Below are 21,828 nucleotides of genomic sequence, written 5' to 3'. Positions count from 1 at the left end.
TGCAGTTATTAGTTTGTCAATAATTAACATTACATATTTAACATTATACACAGTTTTATTTTAATTAAAAATCCATGCATTATTGCTCTTTTTGCTCTTTTAAAACATAAACATCTACCCAATCATCTAAATCACATTTGCAAAATAAACAAGACTTTTATCAAGGGCATAGAAACAGATCTGGCTGCACTGCTGTCATAAAAGCTTTTTTCAATTAGAAAGACACAAAAACAATAAAGGAGCAAATTATTAATGAAGTGTTGCCATATAATTGATTTTCTGGGTATTGTACAGCCATATATCCCGCCCTGCAGCCTCTGCTGTCTCTATTTCCTTTTAATTAAGTGATATAACTTGGAACATTTTCTCAAAGAATGTTAAAGTGTTCACGGAGGGAGATGCGATCCAATAAAACCTGATTTCAATCAAGTACAATCTTTCATATCTGCAATGCTACAACGGTTCATGCAAGTCAATAACATTTGACCACATTCGGTGTGACCACAGCCACTCATCTAATAGCATCCTCCAAGCCTCTCCTTCAGCACTAATGACACTCTACTGCAGCTCACTGTCTCATAGCACTCAGTCCATTAGAATGCTTTTGTCACATTGTTATAAAAAATAAAAATTAAAATGGCAACTGCCAATAATAAAGCACAGTTTCTATATGTGTTTCTCCCGGCGGGCAGAAGGAAAAGCCTCAGTGCTCCCGCGCAGAGCCTGGCAGGACAAATAAAGGCTGACGGCCCAGTGAGCACAAAATCATTCACAAACTACTAGGAGCTGCGAGGTACAAGCAGTCTTGCTTCCATACAGACCCCATCCTGCAGTCTGCACGTCCAGCAGAACAGGGGCACATTCCAGACTGACATGTCGCATGTAAAGACAGCAGGGCAGCTGGAAAAGCCTGGCAGCAAATAGAGAACGTCACATTTGGAAAAAGAGGGGGAAATAAAAGACTATACCTCCAGCCCTTCTTCTTTATGATACTGCCAAGCACCATTTCAGCCCTGTTAAAAAAGAAAGAAACAATTTTCACATCACATCACAATTGTGGGCACATTATTTGTACCATTTCTACCATTTCATGCTATGAAGGAGTTCTCTTCAGAACTAACAACAGAGCTGTGTTCAAAGCGTGAGTGTGTTGGGGATTCCCTGTTCCCTTTCTTGGACAATAAAGCTAATGAAGCAGCGAGTTCACAGTCATGCAAAATGAACTCCCAGCGTGAAGCGCAGGCAGAAACACGGCACGCTTTCTGAGCTGTAGCCGAGAGGAGCTTCTGAGTAGCTAAAAAAAAAAAGGAGGGGATGTGGGGAGGGAGAGTGTTTCTGTGTGTCTAATGACAGATGCTGCAATTCTGCCCTCAGGACCAATGTGTTCCTCATGAATGGCTGCCATCATTCCTGTGCTGAGGCGATGTGAGCGTTTATGACAGCCCTTAACAAATGCTGAACTGGTGAGGTGGGTGTGGGGGGTGTGGGAGGCAGGCAACACATGCTAGGATGCCCTGAGATAAGAGGTCAGTAGGTGTGTAAAAATGAATTGATGCATTATGATGCATCCATCTGAGGGTGGAGATTCAACTTCATCGATTTTGTATCAACTGATTACAAAAATCTATAACAATATTAAAAATATGTGCTCATTTCTAGGCCAAATGGAGTAAACTCAGAACACAAATCTATAAGCCTATTCACACCAAATATGAATTCTGATACCATTTTTATCATAGTAGAACCCTGAAATTTATTCCTAAATGTAATAATAAAAGATTTATTACACACTCTAACCTAAGAATAGCTCAGCCAGTTTGCATTGTCCCTGTTGTTACTGAATAATAAGCCTCATGTAAATATGTAATAAGCCTGGAATTATAAGGGGTTAAATATTCTCTGCATGGTGAAATGGTTCTTCAGATTGATGAAAAATGTGTTACGGTTCTATACAGCATCAAAATAGATCTCCATCAATCTGAAGAACCATTTCACCATACAGAGAACCCTTTAAGCATGCAAATGCAAGTGTTCATGGCTCTGTATAGAACTACTGTTACTAAAGAACCTTTTTAAACACTCTAAATGTGCGGAGAAGACAGAAGAGGAAGGAAAACGGTTTCCTCAAGTGGTAGTGACTATGAATTTAGCAGTTTTCTGTTAAGAAAAGCAAATAAAATGTGCCACATTCTACAAAAAGACCTGGCCTAAACATGATACACATAGACAAACAAACAATCTACAGCTTCTATCTTTGACAAAGGCACTCACCATCATTTCACCGCCTTTCAGTTATGGTCTACCATATATTTCCTTTAACTTTCACATTTCGTGCTCTGCCATAAGCAAGATGAGCTATTCTGCCAGCCTTTAAATCATTTTTTCTGAAAACATGAGAAAATATGTACATTGTTTGTATCGTCTCTTTGCTTCTACTGTGTAAAAATTTCACTCGTTACATAGTATTTTTAGAAGTATTTCTAAGGTAATTTACTGTTCTCTTCACCTTGGTCCTAAGCCTTGTATACTAGGTATCAGAGATATCTGATAGGTGTCACCTTGTTTCCAGCATATACATTTATTACAAATTCTTCTACTCAGTCTGCAAAAGTACATCCTGACGCTGTGGATTACTGATAGAAATCTCTCATTTACCAAGTGGATCCATACTGTTACAAACTTGATCCCAATGAAACCTTCCCTACAGCTTTGAAGGAAAAAACATTCAAATTATACAAAATGTGGGACCTCTTCTTGAGGCCCTGAAAAGTAACAGGCTCTAATGTTGAGTTTAATTGGTTGGGCATGGAAAGAAGACTGTAAATTAATTGTTCACATGTCCACATGCAAAACACAGAAATAAGTTAAATCAATACATGAATGAGGAAGCAAATAATTGTGTGAAGCATCCATGCTTAACTGACTAGTAGCATGAGTGTCATAATTCACAACTGACTGACTGTTTCCTATATTTTTGACTGTTTATTATTTATATTCTTGTTTCATATATAAAACTTTGTTGGCAAAATATACAGATGGAGAGATTTGAGATTTACTCATGCACTAAATCATTTTCCAAAGAACTGCAATCACAGCAAAAGGCTTTGAGGCCAAATATTTACTTCCTAACCACTTTCTCGCACGTTCTTCCTCTTTTATCTGGTCAGCAGTCCAGAGGTTTAGGATCATTCGGTGAGATACAGTTCATGGCCCACAATTTATTTTTCCCCCCATATAGTAATGCTGCTGCGGTGTTAGTGAAGCGTAGCTGAGTGTGGAGTGTTGATATGGAGAGAGAGTGTGTGTTTGTGTGATAAAGGGGAAGTGTGTAATCTGTGCTGCTGTGTTTACTGCGCTGCCATGATCATTCTGCTCAAGCGGGAAGACAGAGAAGGTAGAGAGTCACCCTGCCTGGCCGGCTCAATATAATGCCCTCTGACATACACAAACACACGCAAATTGTGAGAAATGTAGACACGTCCCTACAAACGTGTACAACTTGGCCTTGTATGTATTATTAAACTGCTTGCAGGTGTACATACATGTCTAACTTTTACCAGTCAGTTTGTGATATTAGGATCATTCTACTTCTCAGAGATCCACTAACAGCTAACGAGGCAGCAATTCAAACTGTCATTCAGTTTGTTTGTTTGTTTTTCAAGAAAAACAGGTCCATCTTCTTTGTTTTGACTCTTCTCTGAGGCTGGAGATTAAGAAACTCATTCTTTAATTATATGTGATAGATATAAAGGCTGCAAAGCAATTTATATGAAATTCAGCTGAAATTACAGTGAATTATAGCCCTCCAGAGACCACACGTCGATGGACAGGATGAATGACATTGCTCTGAAGAGTCGAAAATAATTACATTCTCCTCAGAGAGATATTAAGTGCTGTATATCCAGATCACTAAAACCTTCCAACATGATTTTTCAAGAAAAGTAAGAGACAATTTATGAAATATTTTGCTGGAACAGTAAAAAACAGAAACCTGTAATCTGTGTGTTTTTGTATAGCCAGTATAGCCAATACAGTTCTATCACAAAGCACCGGCACTTTCTTTAAAAAACATGCTGCAAATATTTCACATACTGCAATCGCACGATCTCCTTTTTTTACACTAGGGAAATAAATGCGGTAAGAGTTCTGCCTTTCAGAATCAAAACCCAAGGACATAAAAAGGGCTGCCTATTGTTAACACCCATTTAATATCTGCAAGAGCCTACCTCTCATTGAAGAGTCCACATTCCAGAGTGCTTATTGCTAACACTGAAGTCTGTAAGCTCTCTTTGCCTGCGATTTACACTGCAGGTAAAAGTGACCAAAAGCCAGTCTTTTTTTTTTTTTTTAAATGTGACAGATTTGTTTTTAATAATCTGAATTTGACATTTTCAATTCTGCTCTGGGCCTCTTTCACATGTGGCACTGAAATGTGACCCCTATCTGACACCTATGTGACACCTATCCTCTCTCTGAACAGTCAGGCTGGACTTCATGCAACTTTTACATCAGTCCAACTCATCATAATTTTAACTGCACAGGAACAGACGTTACGTCATCAACACACCTGTTACTATGGTTGGACTTCTCAATTCCATTTTAGACTAAGACAAACACGGGCAGTGTAAACAAACAGCAAACAACATTTACTTTAAAGAAACAGAGAAGCAAATGAGTCAAAGGAGCTGTACAAAGATCAAATGTCTTTATACAGTATATCACAGCTGTCAGAACAAAACCTCATATATAATTTTGTCATTTTTCAGTTTTTGACAATTTGAAAACACCTCTTGCCTTTTACATTATAAGTAAGTTTAATGATGAATGGACCAAAAGAAACAGCCCAACATGACCTGGAAAAAAGTCTGGTTCCATTGACTTACATTAAAAGTCAAGTAGTGTTTTCCTTCTCCTGTAAAGTTACTATTTGAGACACAAGGTTTTGTTCTGACAACAGTGATATATGCGCTGTACTAGAATTTTTTTCATGGCAAGTAAACTAAAGAAATTTATCTTCCTTTCTCTACTTGATCAGATTTCACAATTAAGACAAGCAGAGAAATTCAGCATTTTTACTAATTTCTGTAAACTTTGTCTAAAATGGTCCTTTTAGTGTCTAATATATGTCCTTTAAGTGTAAAAAAGGAGTTAACATTGCTCGTTCTGATGTTGCATGGAAAGGCAGTGGACGGCTATCTTTTGAATATATCACAATAAAAAGATAACATGAATGATCAAACTGGGTTTGGGTAGTAAATTGGACTTCAGTCACCGTTACCTGCAGTCTGAACAAAGCCTTTGTCTGAGGGAACAGTGGAGAAAGGAGGAGGTAAAGCACTCACTTGCCCGCAGCGTACACCTCAGCTGTGTCAAAAAGATTGATCCCATTCTCATACGCCAGTGTCATCAGCTGCTCTGCTATCTGAGAGGAGTGAAAAGGACAAAGGGAGATGGGAGAGATTAAACATGAGCAGCGTGGCAGGAGATAAACACACAGAGAGGGGACTGACAGATAAAGGAAGGTACAAAGGGAAAAGACATGGTCCCCTGGGACACACTGTAAAGATAGCTGGACATGGTACAGAGTTTTACACTGCACAACTCCACAGAGATACGGTGGCAAAGTAACATGGATTAGAAGTTAAATCATTTAGACTAAAGGCAAAATTACACTTCTGCATCTGGGAATCTGTGGACATGTGTGAGAGTTTTGCAGACGTTAACACAGGTGTCCCAACGTATGCAATGTGCGCACTAGAAGGGTGGAGTTTACCAGATGGTACAGAAAACAAAGAGGAAAGTGTCTCCAAGAATTAATTCTCACTTTGTTGTTTTTGATATTTTGAAGATCTGGTCTAGATCATTAATGCACTTTACTGTAGTCAATACTACACTGTAGTCAAATACAGGCTGATGAGTAGGAGTTCCACAGTACCTCGTCTGTGATTTGCCCTCCAAAGGTCACCCAGGTGCCTGCAAGGATTACACATACTGTCAGAACAATGTTTAACACCACCAAAACAGATATATTTAAAATGTAATCTCCATCTGCTGCTTCTGTAGCACACGATGGATTGCCACAGGAAACCATTTCTACATATATTTCAGTGTTCTGTACTCTTTTTTGTTCGTATTTTGTATTCTTCAGAATATAGAATTCATTAAAATGTTCTCCAAAAGAGCTGTAAATCTTTCAGAGATGGGACGAGTATTCCAGAGGGAGGACCATGTGGTATTATGTAACTTCATGCTGCAGTTTTGAATTTGCATTACACAGTCAAATTCTTCAAATGTTTATTCATGGAATTCAGCAACTGCCCATTGGCTTCCCATGAGTGAGATTTTAAACATGTTCTGTTCTTTTCTAAGTACAGACGAGGTAGTCAGACAGGGGTTGGATACTCAGTGCTCTAAAGGAAAGAGCTAAACTATGAAGAGTAATAATTAGGGATGAACCAATAAGGGGACTGTCAATTTCCATTGCCAATATCTGATATTTTGCATGCACAAATATGGCAATGCCGATACACATACATTTAGGCCACACTTTATTTGGATGGTCCCCTATAGATGATCCTTAGATACTTAAATCATTAACAAACTTTCTGGTGATAGTTGATTATCAAAAACATTAAGGTTAGGGTTAGGTCTAGGAGTAGGTGTAGGTTTTGCCTTGAGTTTTGGGTTAGGTTTAGGTCTAGGGGTAGGCTTAATAGAATCTTTCACACTCAACTTCAAGTTGAGTTGCATAGATATTATTAATAGATATTTAGTTGAATGTTACTTAAAAAGCCATACTGAGCATCTATAAAGCATCTACAGTGGATCATCCAAATAAAGTGTCACCTACATTTATAAAAAGTAGAAACTGGGACGTCTACCTGGATTATCATTACAGAGAAATACAGAAGACTCAGGCACCTAAGCAAATTGTTCAAAACATTTATCTTGGCAGTAAGTGTGTTTTTTTCCAGTAGAAACACTATATATAAACACTAAAAATAAACAGACAAACAAAAAACAAACATAAACATGGTAAAAGGTAATATTTTATATTTTATTGTATATTGTATATTTTTTGTTTTGGTTTGTTTTTTTTGTTAATAAAAAAGACATGTCTGGTATTGGATGATAACCAAAAATAATACTGGGCCGCCATGAGAAGAGGTTTAACTGGACAGATGTATGATGGCTCCTTGTTTATTAATGTTATTTGTATTTATTCTAATATTAGTGCTTTTCTAAACAAATAAAAATGCTTATTGTCCAGGCAAACAGCTATTTAAATAGAATTTTCTCCAGTGTGTAAGACTTTTGCACTGTACTGTCTTTCTATAGGTCAGTGGTCCAGTCTTATCCACGAATGGCTGGTGTGGCTGCAGGTTTTCATTCCAAATGAGTAGGATCACATCTGATTTCACTTGTTTAATCAGTAACTCAGTCTGCAAGCAACTGACCGAGTCAGCTCCTGCTTTGCTGGAATGAAAACCAGCAGCCACACCGGCCCTTTGTGAATAAGACTGGACATAGGGTTAAAATATAGCCAAACGATTCAAACATTAAGACATTTTAGCACCGTAGCCCAGTGTCACCTGAACATTCTTCTATTCTGCAACACAATAAATACTTATTAAATATCGATCTTTTTCAGCATTTATCTGCTGAGACAAATATGAATCTGATATATTTATGCATCCTTTGCTATAATGTCAGAGAACGATACTTAATGTCAGAGTGTGATACTCACCCAGCCCTAGACATGACACCCGTAACCCGGACTTCCCAAGGTTTCTGAAAGTAGAAAGGACACTACTCAAAACTCTAGATCAGCATTGTTCTTCCTAGATGAACTATTATGACAGCACTATGTGCAGCAGATGTCCTTCTCTGGATGAATTCAGTGTACAAGGTTATACAGGATATCTCTTACAGAGGTCCAGTTTTGACCTTCATGATCGACCACATGACTGATCTGTGATCAGTGGCAGCTGAACGAACGATATGAGCTGAGCTGTGCGCTCGCAGGGTCACCGTATAAATAATGTCTGTCCAAAATCCCAGATTACTTCGAGTCCATGACTACCAGAACTTAATCTGGGCTTGCTTCATTGTGGGAAGAGACACAGAGAAAATCTTAGCCTGGATACAGCCCATTTTTTCAAGCCAGTGCAGCCAATCAGAGTATCTGCTAGCTCTTTTGTTCACCATCCTCTGAGTTTGTATGGAGCCAAGGTTATAGATCTCAACAATTGCCGTGTGACCACACTGCCAAGGGCGCAGAGCCGTCCGCACAAACCCTTTTATCACTGTTTCTATTCAGCAGGCTGCAGCTTCACACTCAGGGGATGAGAAGCAATTTGTGATTAACCATGACAAGAAAAAGATTTAAAAGATTTTCTCGGCTATTACAGGGCTGAAAACATTTCAAAACATTTTAAGCTGCACACAAAAACAGGTGGCTTGTACCAAAGCAGCTGGTCTCACGAAGGTATCCTTAAAAATACAATTAAAATAGGGTTTCCATTATTGAATCCTGTGAAAAGTGAATTAAAAGCCATGGATCTAAGTGATGAATAATATATTACTGATTTAAACGTTTCAAAACTCTGAAGTAACACAGGTGAAGTGGCAGAACTGAGAGTGAGGAGTTTTCAGACTGAGGCACAAACACACACCACGTTTTTTTTTTCTCCCATACTATTAAAAATGTCACTGCAGAAATATTAAATGATCAAATCAAATCAAATCAAATTTATTTGTATAGCGCTTTTTACAACTGATGTTGTCACAAAGCAGCTTCACAGAAATCCGTTTAGAACAAATGGCTTCACTGGCTCAAGTGTTTAGATATGAAAAATATAACTATCACCAAGAACACTGGCACGCATGGAAGAAAAGGAGAGGCTCAATGCCTCAAAGCCTCTCAAGGCCTATCCAAAGTATCTGCTATTATTTCCCTACTATGAATAAAGCTGATAAGCAGACGCTCAGTATCGATGTCCTGTAAACAGACTGTCAGCAAAGTCACCTCTAAGTGACTTTCAAAAGAAGATTACAGTGGAACTTATCCACTTAAATCAAATTATCAGTGAGTATGGGGGGCTTAGAAAACCAGTCATGAATTTTTAACTAGGCTGGAAAAGATAGGGTTACATGGAGGGGGATCTGTTGACTAGCCAGTGAAGGTGAACTGGCCACCTGCTGACTGGACTCAAACTGAGTGACATACTGAGTTTGTATGCAGTTCTGAGTAACCTATTCATATGCAGTTCCAATCTGACTGTCTACTTTGTTTCATATTAACCATAGAAATAGTATTACATGAATTAAACGCTGCAATTCCATTATTGTTAGGCTACAACTTGAGGGCATGGAATAGAGGCAGGCATAGTGGCAATGTTCAATGTGAAATTTCAGCACTGCCTTGGCTCTAAGTGACCTTAACAACACTTCAACACTGTAGCAAAAAAGATACCATAATAAAGCACAAAATAATCCCTACAACACCATCCAGTACAGTGGGTGCTTTTCAGCTAGTAAATGCTGATGCCAGAGGACCTTGGCTGCAACTCTAGAACGGCGAGACGCTCACGCACATCTTTGTTTCTCTTTAATTATGGAGGATAGCAAATAGTGGATCATTCCAAACAGAGGCTCCGGTGCAGGAATATTGGCCGACATATTTCTGAAATTAATTAACTCTGCCTGTTCATAAAATACATTTATATATATATATATACACACAAAATAAAATAAAATAATAATAATTATGTTGATAATACATTATAACTGCAAGAGCATAATTAAAGATTGGATGGTATTATACATTTTAAAAAGTTATAAACATAATGAGATGTTAACATTAAGTAATCTAAAGAAATAAATATGTACAGATGGAACCTTCTTGCTGCTTTGATGTCCATATTTCCCAAGATACTACAACTCCTCACAATTTCTACATTTGATGGGAAGTATTGACCCCAATGTTTTATGGGAAAATAGCAAAGTGATTTAAGAACGTGTAGAATTCTAAAAACCTGTTTGCGAGCTAAAAATGAAAAATATGTTTTGCCTGACAAATACACGCTGGGAAAGTTGAACATTTCAGAAATCACTGACAAAAGTGCTGTGCAGCTACAGCCTCTTAAGAGTGACACAGTGTCTAAAGCCAGCTTCTTTAGTTTTGAACTGGGGCTACAATCGTAGTCAAACAAAACACTGAGCTGGTAAGTAATCTTGAATGGACTTGGTTTATATAAGCTTACATCACTTGTTAGCTAGATATCTTGGCTGACCAACTACATTTGAGGTAAACTGAACAACCACTTTAAATGCACATCCTCATCATCACAGCCACAGTGGTGGAATGTATCTATAAAGGCTAAGGCCACACAATAACAACTCACCCTCCTCAGTGCTCAAGCACGTTGCAACAGAGCACAGGTGGACAGTCACGTGTCATTTCATACTCACCTGCACCCTCACATCAATACACACAGGTATGCAAACACATCAGCTGTCCGTGCTGAATTGTGATAATACCACACTCAAAATAAACTACCATATAACATCAAGCAGCTCACATTTCCCATCCAAGTAATGCAGGTGAGTAGGCTGGCATTAGACAGCACCATTAACCAGATCCAATTTCAAAAAGAAAAGGTGCTGAAACAGAGCAATCAAAGGAATGCAGCCATCATCCTGAGCGGCTCCTTATATCAGCTGTGGATGGATGGGGGAAGTTCATAAATCAGTCTCAACGTCACTGTCCCTTTCTCACAAGATCTCCACCACCAAACAGCACGTCAGCCACACAAACAGCCCTGTGACTAATTGCAGCTGGTCAGTGACAGTGTGCCTGTCTGTAGTGATGAATGACCAGCAGGTCACGGAGAGGCCCTTTCCTGAGCCGCTGAGATGAATCACGGCTGTGCGCCCACAACATGCATGAGGCACCACACACCCTATGTGGCATACATTATGATCCAGTGCATAAATCACATCACGTACAAATGTGCAGCATCTGAACTGTCATAAAGGCTCCATTAGCAGGCCGCATTAGTCCTGGCAGGGTGGGAGAGAGGTTTACGCTGTCTTAACAGTGAATGCTCTTCTGACAGAGGTATTCCACGTATAGTTTCTCAGCTATGAAATGGAAGAGGGAAAACAAATCCCTTTATCATCCCCTCAACCCACTGCCAAATCCCACAACTGCCACACATCAGTGGAAGAATGACCATGCAGTAGGTAAATAACCTCCATAAAGCTGGCATCCAGTGCGATCAGAAAACAAATAAAAGTATGTCGCTGTTGTCGGAAGAAAACCGTATCTCCAAAATGGTAACTTTACAGGAGAAGGAAAAAACATACTTGACTTTTAATGTAAGTTAATGGAACCAGACATTTTTCCAAATCATTTTGGGCAGTTTCTTTTGGTCCATTCATCATGAAATTTACACACAATGTAAAGGACAATTTTTGTTTTAAACTGAAAAACGACAAAAATTGAGATACAAGGTTTTCTTCCGACAGCAGCGATGTATCATTTATATTGTGTTAGTACTGATTTGTACCATAAAATCACTTTTGTGCTGGTGAGGTTTTAAGAAATGAAACATTATGTTTTAAGCAGGGATGCATGATATAATGGTAGGCTATATTTTATATACTGATAAACTGTAAAGTATGAAAATTACAGAGAGTAATTACGACTGATTAATTATTATTCTTCTATTTTTCGCGCATCCACATACTCACCAGTGGTGAAAAGTCGTCACCTTTCTTCATATTACCTTTAAAAGCACACGATGTAACTTACTGGGTTGAATTCTGACAGGAAACCAACTCGTGCCACAAGCTATATTTTTGTTAGTTAGATATTTAGCTTTTTAATCTAAATATTTCTGTTTATGATCTGCAACAGATAGTGTTGCACATTTATACACCCCTTTTTACAACGAGTGCTTCAAAAACGCCAAGACATTTAAAGGAGCCCATTTCAGATATGGAGACAGATGAGAGACTGGATATCTGTTGGCCAAGACAGCAGCGACAATAGAGGTGAGACCAACATGTGAACGTTTTGCTCAGCTACATGTTTTTATCAATAATTTATGCTTCATTCATGTTTTTTTTTCACTAACTCAAGCTCGATCATGAGTGAAGTAATGCTGATCTCATTCAGGACTGATGGCTCAGTGAGGTATCAATTCCAGTGTTTGATACAAAGTTCATTTGTACAGATTTATAGAGATGATATTTCATATCCTATACAAATCAGCTAAACATATTAGCCTGTTGTCTCTGTAGACAAGTTTGTCTCAGAAACGCTGTGGCAAAACAAGAGATTGAGGACGCTTTCAAATTCACCTTGAATGAGGTTCGGCAGCCATAAAATGAACACGCAGGGAACTACTTCTCTCTGTGTAAATGATTTTATCATTTTATTATTTTTTATGAGTGCAGATATAACTCACCTTCATTCTTTTAGAATACAGGGTGATGTACAGCTTACAGCTTTAAGAGCCTTGTATCAGGTCTGTCGTTACATAAGGATAATCTTGAACATTGTTGGTTGTTGTAGGAAGTTATTTCCATACATCTGTTCTTTATTTTTAGGAATCTATCCACATGGTTGTAAATGGATTAAATAAAAATAAAAATTAGATAAAGAGTGCCTGCTAAAAAATGAAATATATATGTAAAGTAATGTAAAACATTAAACAATTTATTAAATTTAAATTATTTTAAAAAACAATTTATGAAATTCGTATTAGCCACAATGAGGTGTTGCCAATTATCGTAGCAAGAAATTCTGTTTGTGTCTCTAGTTTTCCTGTGACGTCACATGATCGTCTAAACGGCACCACAACAGTCTGGATTGTCTTTGCTGTGTTTGTGTTGGTTTAAACCGTAAGTCTTCAAATCCAGACCATGAATCCAGTTTCCAGTCCTGGATTTTGTACCATCTTCCGATACCAATACCAGATCCTAAGGTATCTGCCGAGACTGAGCATCGATAACTCTCCTCTCTCCTAATTACCTGCTAGGTAAATAATTCAGAGACAGGAAGTTTTTGTAACACAGCCGCTAGTTTACACACCAAAAACCAATATTTGTGTGCAGAGCCATAGCCTCACACCAGCAGTTATAAGCCAGTGGCATTCAGCACATGCACGACACTTGTTTTGGTTTTCTTAGCCAGTTTTAGGCTAATCAACATGTCAGTTGTTTTATGTGGGTTTCCAATAAATATGCAATATATTTGCACTGGGCTAAGATTATATTTTAAGCTTTAGGCTAAAATAAACTTTGGTTTGAATGCATTTAAAGATTACAGGTAAATATTAAATAAATTACTGCTGATGTGGCCTGGATAAACGAATGGACTACGTAGACATTTAGTTCAATTAACTTCCCCTAATACGGGGGCTCTATGTGTACACTTACATTATACCTTAAACAGATTTAAACTGAGCATAATATTAAGGTTTAGGCTAAAACAAACTTTAGTTTTTGAACGTATCCCTGCTGGAAACACACAAACCATTAAGTGTTTCTTTTGGTCTCTGATGTTTTTGTAATGTGTTTTGTCTTATGATTTAACTGGTTACCAGTGGTTGATTTGTGTATTAGCAACAATATCCCTTCCTGAATGGTAATATACATGGTGACACATGAGAGATGTTCAACCAGCCACTGGTTGAAATATGAACGAGACGCTCGTAAAGCTTAACTTTCCTACAAGGACTTTGTTTACATGGCACAATTGCACTGTCCTACATGCTTTATAGAGTTTCTCCAGGGTCATGGTCTGCTCATTGAGTTCCATTGCAAATATTGATGAAATAATAAAACGTATGATCTATAATTTACTGTGGCTCTAAACATACATTTTACATTTTTTCCTCTACAATCAACACTGCTACATCCTCACCAGAGTAATCGTAGTGAACTCAATTAAGAGCACATTGGGGTTTAAGCATCCTCTGTGGCACATAAACATTCAGCAGAGTGAGTGTTCTGAGCACAGTGCCCTCAGGAGAGCTGAGCTTGCCAGTGACTGTGTGTGGAGTGCTGGGTCTAACTGTTGGCAATGGTTAATGGACATCTGGCAGATCCTTTACTGTACATTTAAACAGACGCCTTAACACACCGCCTACCTATACATGAGCTCTGCCACCACAGCAAGGTCAAACCTGCTGTATATAGATACACTCGTATACATCAGACCATGTGCTTTTAGAATAAGGCATGTGAGCATTGCAGCGTATTCATTTCATTACTACCAGTGCTGTGTGTACTTACTAAGCTATGTACTTACATGTTATCCATTCCTACTGCTCTATGTACAGTACTTAGCAGAAGTCAGAGACCACCTTTATTAGTTTAATTTCCAGTCCAAATGGCCATTAAGTAAAACGTACTTATTTCTGAAGAGATACTTCTGAGATCATCAGATATAAGGTAAACAACTTACATTATGAAGAGGAAAGTCAAAGAAAAAGTAAAAAAAAACAGGAGTTTCCAAACTGGAGTTTGCAAATGAACAAAATGGTACACAGAAATCGGAATCTTAACAACCACCAAGGCCTGGTAGACCAATAAAATCAGATAAACAGTATTTAAATCTTTGCGAGAGAGGAGAAAATTAAGCTCCACTCTTTCTTCAGATCTGAAACAATCCACAGGTGTTTCTGTCTATCCCTCCACTGTGAGAAGACAACTCAGCGCTATGGGTCTGAAAGGATGTGTAGCTGACAAAAAGCCCTGACTGAGGAAAAGAAAGACAAAAAAAGAGGAAATTTGCAAGTCAAACCAAGAAGCTGCTGCTTTTCTCAGAACAATGAACTGACCATCTCAGAGGCCAGACCTCAACATCACTAATTGTGTTTGGGATTGTGAGAAGCAGAAAATGCAACCAACTTCTAAGACTGAACTTTGGAGGTGTGGTAGAACATTACTGCACATTTCTTTGAAAAACTGAAAGAACGTCTCCCATAAAGAGTGAAAAACAGGGAGGACACACTAACTACTAAAAAAATGTAATTACATTTAGTTGTTGAGGCTTGTTGTAATTTTTTATTAAATACATTTTTCTGCTTTCATTTTTTCCCTAGAATGCTGAAAAATGAACACCTTGTTCTCAATAACGGTCTTGAGTGGAACTGAAATATATTCAGGGTAGTCTCTGATTTTACAGAGGGATGGAGCGAGGTACTGTAAGAAAGCTGTTAGGAATGATGAAAAATAAGTAGGAGTCTTAGTAGGAGCTTTGAAGAGCTATGCTTCCTCCACAAAGCACAGTGACCACCCAATCAGGAATGCCCGAACATCCCATCAGAGTGTGAGTCAGTCTCACAGGCACTTCTTTCCTTCACACACAGAATCTACTCAATAGCTCGCAACAGCTCCTGCCCCAGGTTAGCTTTAAGCTTACTGTGTGTGAATTTTATCTAATTTGTGAGTCTTATTAGTAATAAAAATTCGAAAGACCAGTTTCACAATGCATAAAGCTGCTACCCTATATATTCTTTTTATACTGCTTGGTCTTCAGTAGCACAGATGTCTCTGCCTGACTATTTTAAAGTAAGTGAAAGGGACAAATTAGATTTTTTTTATTGAATGATTCTGTTAAGTGCACGTTTCATTGCCCTTCTGATAGTTCTCAATTAACATCCATCAGCCTTCCTGTCTTGCACTACACCTATCCGGAATTCAACACTTCCTGCTCCAGTGCCCGGAGCCCCTCATGTGTCTAATCCATGAGCTCGTGTCAGACAGACAGTGGGGGTCTTGCGTAATGCTGGCACAAGTCCGTCTCCGTCCAGCCAGACTGAACAGACTCTACTGTTTACAGCTGAGGGAGCGTCAGGCAGCATCCGCAGGCAGTTTACGCATTTATGTAATCACCTCTTCAGCTCTCGCTCTGCCTCCTCTAGCAAGGCATGCACTTACACAATTCCCTCACCAACTCTCGCTCTCTCATCCCTTTCTTTCTCTACTCCTACAGTTGGATGTGAGAGGCAGGGATGCGAGGGAAGCTTCTGATCATTAATTCACAGAGCTCTGAGCAGCAGGATAGAGGGAGAAGCGCTGGGCCCAGGGCTTTGGCCCGACGGCCCAGAGATACAAGCCACTCAAAGAGAAAAACCTCTGCAGGGTGCACTTACAAATCGCACTGGCATTTTGGGATAGAGCATTATGGCTGCACCCCCCAAGGGGGACTCTCATCTGAGACTGAAACAGACATAGGTCAAATATGCTGTCCGCTCAACGGCTTTCAAATGCCATAGATACCTTTGTGATATTTCGTCTGCACGTGGAAGAAAAAGTTCCGTGTCAATGAACACGGAGTGGCACTGAGAACCATTTCTTGATGTTATCATTTGGCTCGTTCTAAGTAAACCCGTAATGAGGCTTCAGTGCGTATGCGGCCGGGCCAGCATTGTGCCTATGGCTGCTTGCACAACTTGTTATGATCTGCCCCTGTGTACATTCTTAATGAGAGTACAGAGCTCAGATTTAATCAGCCGCAAATTCAAGATGTTGTTACATATAATGCATATAAAACATATGTAATATAAGCCACTTATCTGACATTAAAGCAAACGTTAACAAGTTAAAAGTTGGAATGCACTGACATGGGAATTCCAGTCTGATATTTTTTATGTGCATATCTGATGATATTTATGCCAATGTTTATATATGAACTTTCTAAAATGTAGAAATTGGGGCACTGAAGTGCCACTGGATTAGCATTACAAAGAAATATAACATTTATTTGTGTAGGGCTACAAATGCACTACACTTTCAGAAATAAAAGGTACTAAACTGTCACTGGGGCAGTGCCCCTCTTGTCACTGGGGTGGTACCCTCAAGTGTACACATCAGTGTCTTTAGTCAGGGAACATAATTGTACCATAATCCATTAAAATGATGATTTTCTAAGTTGTACTGACTCCACACACCCCGTCTCCTATTTTATTGCTTTAATTGTTTTAAACGATTAGGTTATGAAAAGGTACACATATGTACTTTTATACCTGGAATAACTTATTCAAGTTTCACAATTAGACCTTAAAATCACTGTAGTACCTTTGAGGGTACATTTACATTGTTTGTACCTTGATGAACGAAAAACATACCTGCACAGAACCTATACTATTCCAGCATACCATACATGTATGTGTAATCAAATATAGCTTTGAAATATTTGTCAAATCTGAACATCTGATATCATGCATCCCAATTTAAAACCCAATTAGATGCTAAAAATCAATTAGTTATCTTTCAAAAATGCAGTTAATATAGCTTAAAACAACTAGATTATGTTATATTACTATGTCACTAACAGCTATTTTAGTGGAAAGTAACTTAACATCTCTATATAAACACCAGTTGAAGTAAAACACAAGCATTTCAGGGACAGTAAGTCTCAACTACCACATAAAAACATACCTGCTTTGGTGGAAAAAAAGAGAGAAAAGGCTACAGGCGTGACTTGTATACATTAATATGCAATCAGAATACTGAGCACTTAATACAGAATGCACTTTTCAAGACACTTCATCACAAACAATAAAAAGCTTCTTACGAGCTAAAAAAGTATTGTTATACGTGATGACATTTTCCATTTATCACCCTAAAAACCTAATTACAAGGGTATCAATTAGATGTGAAAGTATAGGAGGCAAAGCCATTTGGAAGAACAGCGCAGTGAGAGACAGCATTTCAGAGGAAGGCTGGTGTTCAGTTACACATTAGGATAATAGGAAAGTGGGATGTACAGTACATTATCTTAGGTTCTTACAAAGTGCTTTTGATGTGCCATTATCCAAATTGCAGTGTGGAAGGATAGGGGCAGTAATAAATTTACTGTAGCACACACACTGCACACATCTCTGGTGGAGAGCAGAAGAGTATGTGCAGGAAACACTCATAGGAGTATAAGACAGTACAATCAAAGCTGAAAACTTGTGAGTGCTTTTTAAGGCTGGCCTCCTTAGGTTGCAGCTGACTTTTTAGAATTCTGAATTATTTATCCTGTCTCATGAAGTGGGAGATCGTCACAGCACGAGGACACATAATAGTTTTAGTGTTGCTGCTTGTACTCAGTAGATACATGAGGATAAGATCACACTTTATTTTGATGGTCTCCTATAGCTCATCTACAAATATCGACATATTTAACAAACAGATTATCACCAGCATTACAGTTAAAGTTAGGGTGAACAGTTACAGTTAAAGTGATAACTTTAGGGTTAGGCGAACGTTAAGGTGAATTTAATGGACAATCAGAGCGTTAAAGACAAAGCATGCATCGATACTGGACCATCAAAGTAAGGCGGAGAAGTGGGCAATGGAGCTCTTGCATATCTGTACCAAAACTTTCCAAAATATCAACCAGAAACAGTTAGTCAGCTCTCTTAATGTGTGATGATTCAAGATGATTTCACCTCTGCTCGTCTCTCTGGAAAAGAACAGAACCTGAGCTGATTCACTCCACCTCTCACATTTTTAAAAAGAGGACCAATAAAAGCACACTTCACAACTACAGCGCTCTCCCATACAACAGTACAACATATAAATCCTCCTCTGCTATACCTTCATACACATTTACATGCAAGAATGCTGTTCTCTGTGCTGATCTAGCTGCACGCCTCCCTTACCTATACTTCTCTTACCCACACTTCATGCTGGCCCTTTCTCTTACCTATACTTCATGCCGGTCCTCATGCAGTGGTCACTAGAGGAGGGCACGTTCTGCACGGACAGTTGTCCCAGGCTGCGGGCGACCATGGCCACGGCACGGAACTTGCTCTTGGTGCCCAGGCTGGGGCTGCTGGCGTTCTGTCGGTTCAGCCGGTCCTCCGTACTGCGGCTCACAGCCCGGTGGTCCGTGCACACAAACGACACCTGCATGCTGCCGGTGAGGACCAGCGGGTAGCCTCAAAGCAGCAAGGGGCAGAAGGGAGCTTGAGACACCTACAAAAACCTCCCCACAGAGAGGGCACAACAGGGGCACGGGATGTTCACACTTAGAGGATGAACAGGAACATGCAGGGTTGGAAGAAAGTAAGGAATCTCCTCCTCTCAAGAGAGTTCTGTTTTTTCTCAGTCCACTCTCAGAAGAGGTAAAAGAAGTCCAAGGGGTCTCTTTTTCTCAGGAGATTTCAGTGGTTCTCAGCAGCCACAACTGGATGCAGTCACGCAGTGAAGTGGTCTGATGGGACTGCCCTTCTTATATTTTCGGTCCTTATCAGTTGCCACTGTCAGAAGCAGTCATGTAGGTACAAAATGTCCAAGGGGTCTTTTCAAGTGCAAGTGTTTTGGTCCTTCTCAGCCCACTTTCAAAGGAGTCCACAAAAGGTACAAGATGGATCTGATGTCTCTCAAGCTGGTAAGAAGACACGGCACTCTCTCCAGTGCACCGCTGGTCAGAAGTGTGGTTAGTATATGTGTGTAGGAGTTTGAGTTCCCATGTGGTTTGTCTGCAAGCGTCTCTCAGAGTGTGTTCTGAAGGCTCTGTGAGAGTGAATCCTTGTGCTCTGGCTCCAGGGAAGCAGCAGGCTGTGAAGCGGTGAACCCCGAACACCAATCGCATCAGCAAGCTGTTGTGCGAAGAAAACTCCACGTCCTATCACGTCACACTACAAACTCTTCACGCTCTGCTGTGCTCTCCTAGCAAAGCCAGGCTCCTCTTCACTCCTGTCACTCCCTCTGAGGAACTCCCCCTTTTTCATTTAGTCTCCCTCCTGCTTCTCCCTGTCTTTTAGCTTCTTTTTGTTTCTCACCCTGACAGCTTCCAGCTTGGATTACCACTCCATAATGTTGGTCCACGGTGCATAGAGTACAGTGGAGAGAGAGAGAGAGAGAGAGAGAGAGAGAGGGAGAGGGAATGGGTAACAGGAGATAGAAAGAACATAAGAGCAGAAAGAGAGGGATGTGAGCAAAAGAGAGAGAGTGGGAAGGACCAAGCTCCAGCTATTCTGTGAGATCAGCTCATACCTGATATGCCACACTGCCTACGCATGACAGAGCGACTATAGTGGCCGGAGAGCACACACATGGCTGGATTCTTCCTGCTTTTCATGTGCTGGTTGCACAGCGCAGTGGACAAACATAAATCAACTACAGCTCAAACGGCAGAGCAAGAAAAAATAGATTAAAAATGACCAGTGAACCGTGTCATCATACTTATTGTCACACACATTATTTCAGGTTTCTTATTCCAGTGGTTAATTTCTCCAAACATGCTCGGTATGCCTATTACTGACTCGGCTAAATGAACAGTGAAACAAGTGAAACCACATAAGGCACATTATGCAACTTGACCTGCATTAAAATTCAGCACAAATGAGCAAAGAAAACATAATGCAAATATCTTTTTCCCTCTACTCTCCTCTGATCCCGCTGACCCTCGTGCTCATGATCTCACATTCACAACACAGCAGACCTTCAGCTTGCTGAAAAAAAAAAAATCATAGAAACAGCCTTAGCCCCATGAATATCTAATGTTTCCAGGCTCATTATTCTGCTCAATTAACATACAGTTTGGTTATGACCAGTGGCAAGTTTACAGACTATGAAATAAAGTGTGATTTTTGTTTTCCATTTAGTTCACAAAGAACACAAATGCCAGAATGCTCACTACACTTTGAGGGCATCTCATGTGCTTTTGACAAAACATGGACTTTTATGGAATCCAGATACATGAGACATTACCTAAAAAAAAAAAAAATGGACAGGGCCATTTCGTCCTAAATTTAGCAGTACTCTGCTCAACCCGGGAACACAAACCAAAGGAAAAATGTGGTTGGGGATCCAGATTTCTGGCAGTGTAAGTGACACCAAAAGCCGCTTCTATTGCTTCTCTTCAAATCTCTACAGAGGGTCTCTTGCGTGCCTATGACTCACCGAGTAAGAACTTACTGAAAGAAGTGACTGGGAGCATATCTACAAGCTTTATTTTTAAGCTGCAGTCACATGAGACATTTACAGTTTGTGACTCCTTGGTTGAGGCAGGCCCAAAGATTGGAAAAACCCTGCATGTTGGTGCAGGTAGCAAGCTACCTGACTGAAAAGTAAGAACACAAAGTAAATACAAATAAATCAGATAATTAAACACTCACCAAAGCACAGTGCTGCACACTGACCTCTGGCAAAAAGAGTGTATGTAACTGACATGGCAGGTCAAACAACAGTAATCCCACCAAAATAGAGATAATAATACAGCCACTTGATTGACTGTGTATCATGCAGTTTCCCTTTAATGTGTTTATCCATTGTCAATGGGGAAGAAATGTTAAAAATTCCATGCTTAGATACTCCTTAAATTAGTGTTTTGAGGGTGCTGCCAACTGAAGGGTCACCGCTTCAGAGGTCAACACAGTCAAAGCAGGAACACTACTGGTCGAAGACGCAAATTTACCATTTTACCAATTTTGACAAGTTTGACAAGTTGAATAAAATTTCTCACGCAAAATGTATTATATTTATAATTATATTTATTTATATAATTATATGTACAATTATATAAGCTGTGAAATCGCTCAGTGTGGTGAATTTCATTGAAATGCATATGATTTTGCCTCAGTGTGACTAGGCCGTGGTTGACTTTAGCAATTTTACATTCCAAATTCAATTTTTAGCATGAAAAAAAATAATAATAAAAAAAAAACCTCACTGTTAAAACATGCATGTGTGAGTGCTCTTGCTGTGGCTTCAATGATCACAAAGTCAAAAAGAACTAATATTTCAACAGTGAATGCAGCAGATATCAGAGATATCTAGTTACACAGATGGATTACATCCAAGAATGGCAGT

The 21,828-nt window shown here is 39.3% G+C and overlaps 1 protein-coding gene across 5 annotated transcripts in view; it reads right to left on the bottom strand.

Annotated features, from left to right (window-relative positions):
- Window positions 1-21,828, bottom strand: part of kcnab2b (potassium voltage-gated channel, shaker-related subfamily, beta member 2 b) — a 61,207-nt gene that overhangs the window by 18,985 nt on the left and 20,394 nt on the right. For 3 of the 5 annotated variants that reach the window (XM_036592092.1, XM_036592090.1, XM_036592091.1), the window contains 4 exons: window positions 7,748-7,791; window positions 5,936-5,973; window positions 5,343-5,422; window positions 969-1,013 (listed from right to left, as the gene is read on the bottom strand). In XM_036592092.1, coding sequence (XP_036447985.1) covers window positions 969-1,013; window positions 5,343-5,422; window positions 5,936-5,973; window positions 7,748-7,791 — 207 coding nt within the window. Of the gene's footprint in view, window positions 1-968; window positions 1,014-5,342; window positions 5,423-5,935; window positions 5,974-7,747; window positions 7,792-18,715; window positions 19,087-21,828 lie in introns of those variants that run through there. The other 2 variants (XM_036592093.1, XM_036592094.1) reach the window with 1 other exon arrangement.

This window comes from Colossoma macropomum, unplaced genomic scaffold (genome assembly GCF_904425465.1).
Source record: "Colossoma macropomum unplaced genomic scaffold, Colossoma_macropomum, whole genome shotgun sequence".
Lineage (NCBI taxonomy): Eukaryota > Metazoa > Chordata > Actinopteri > Characiformes > Serrasalmidae > Colossoma > Colossoma macropomum.
Note: the sequence above shows the minus strand (reverse complement) of the source record. Positions and strands in the feature narration are given on the sequence as shown.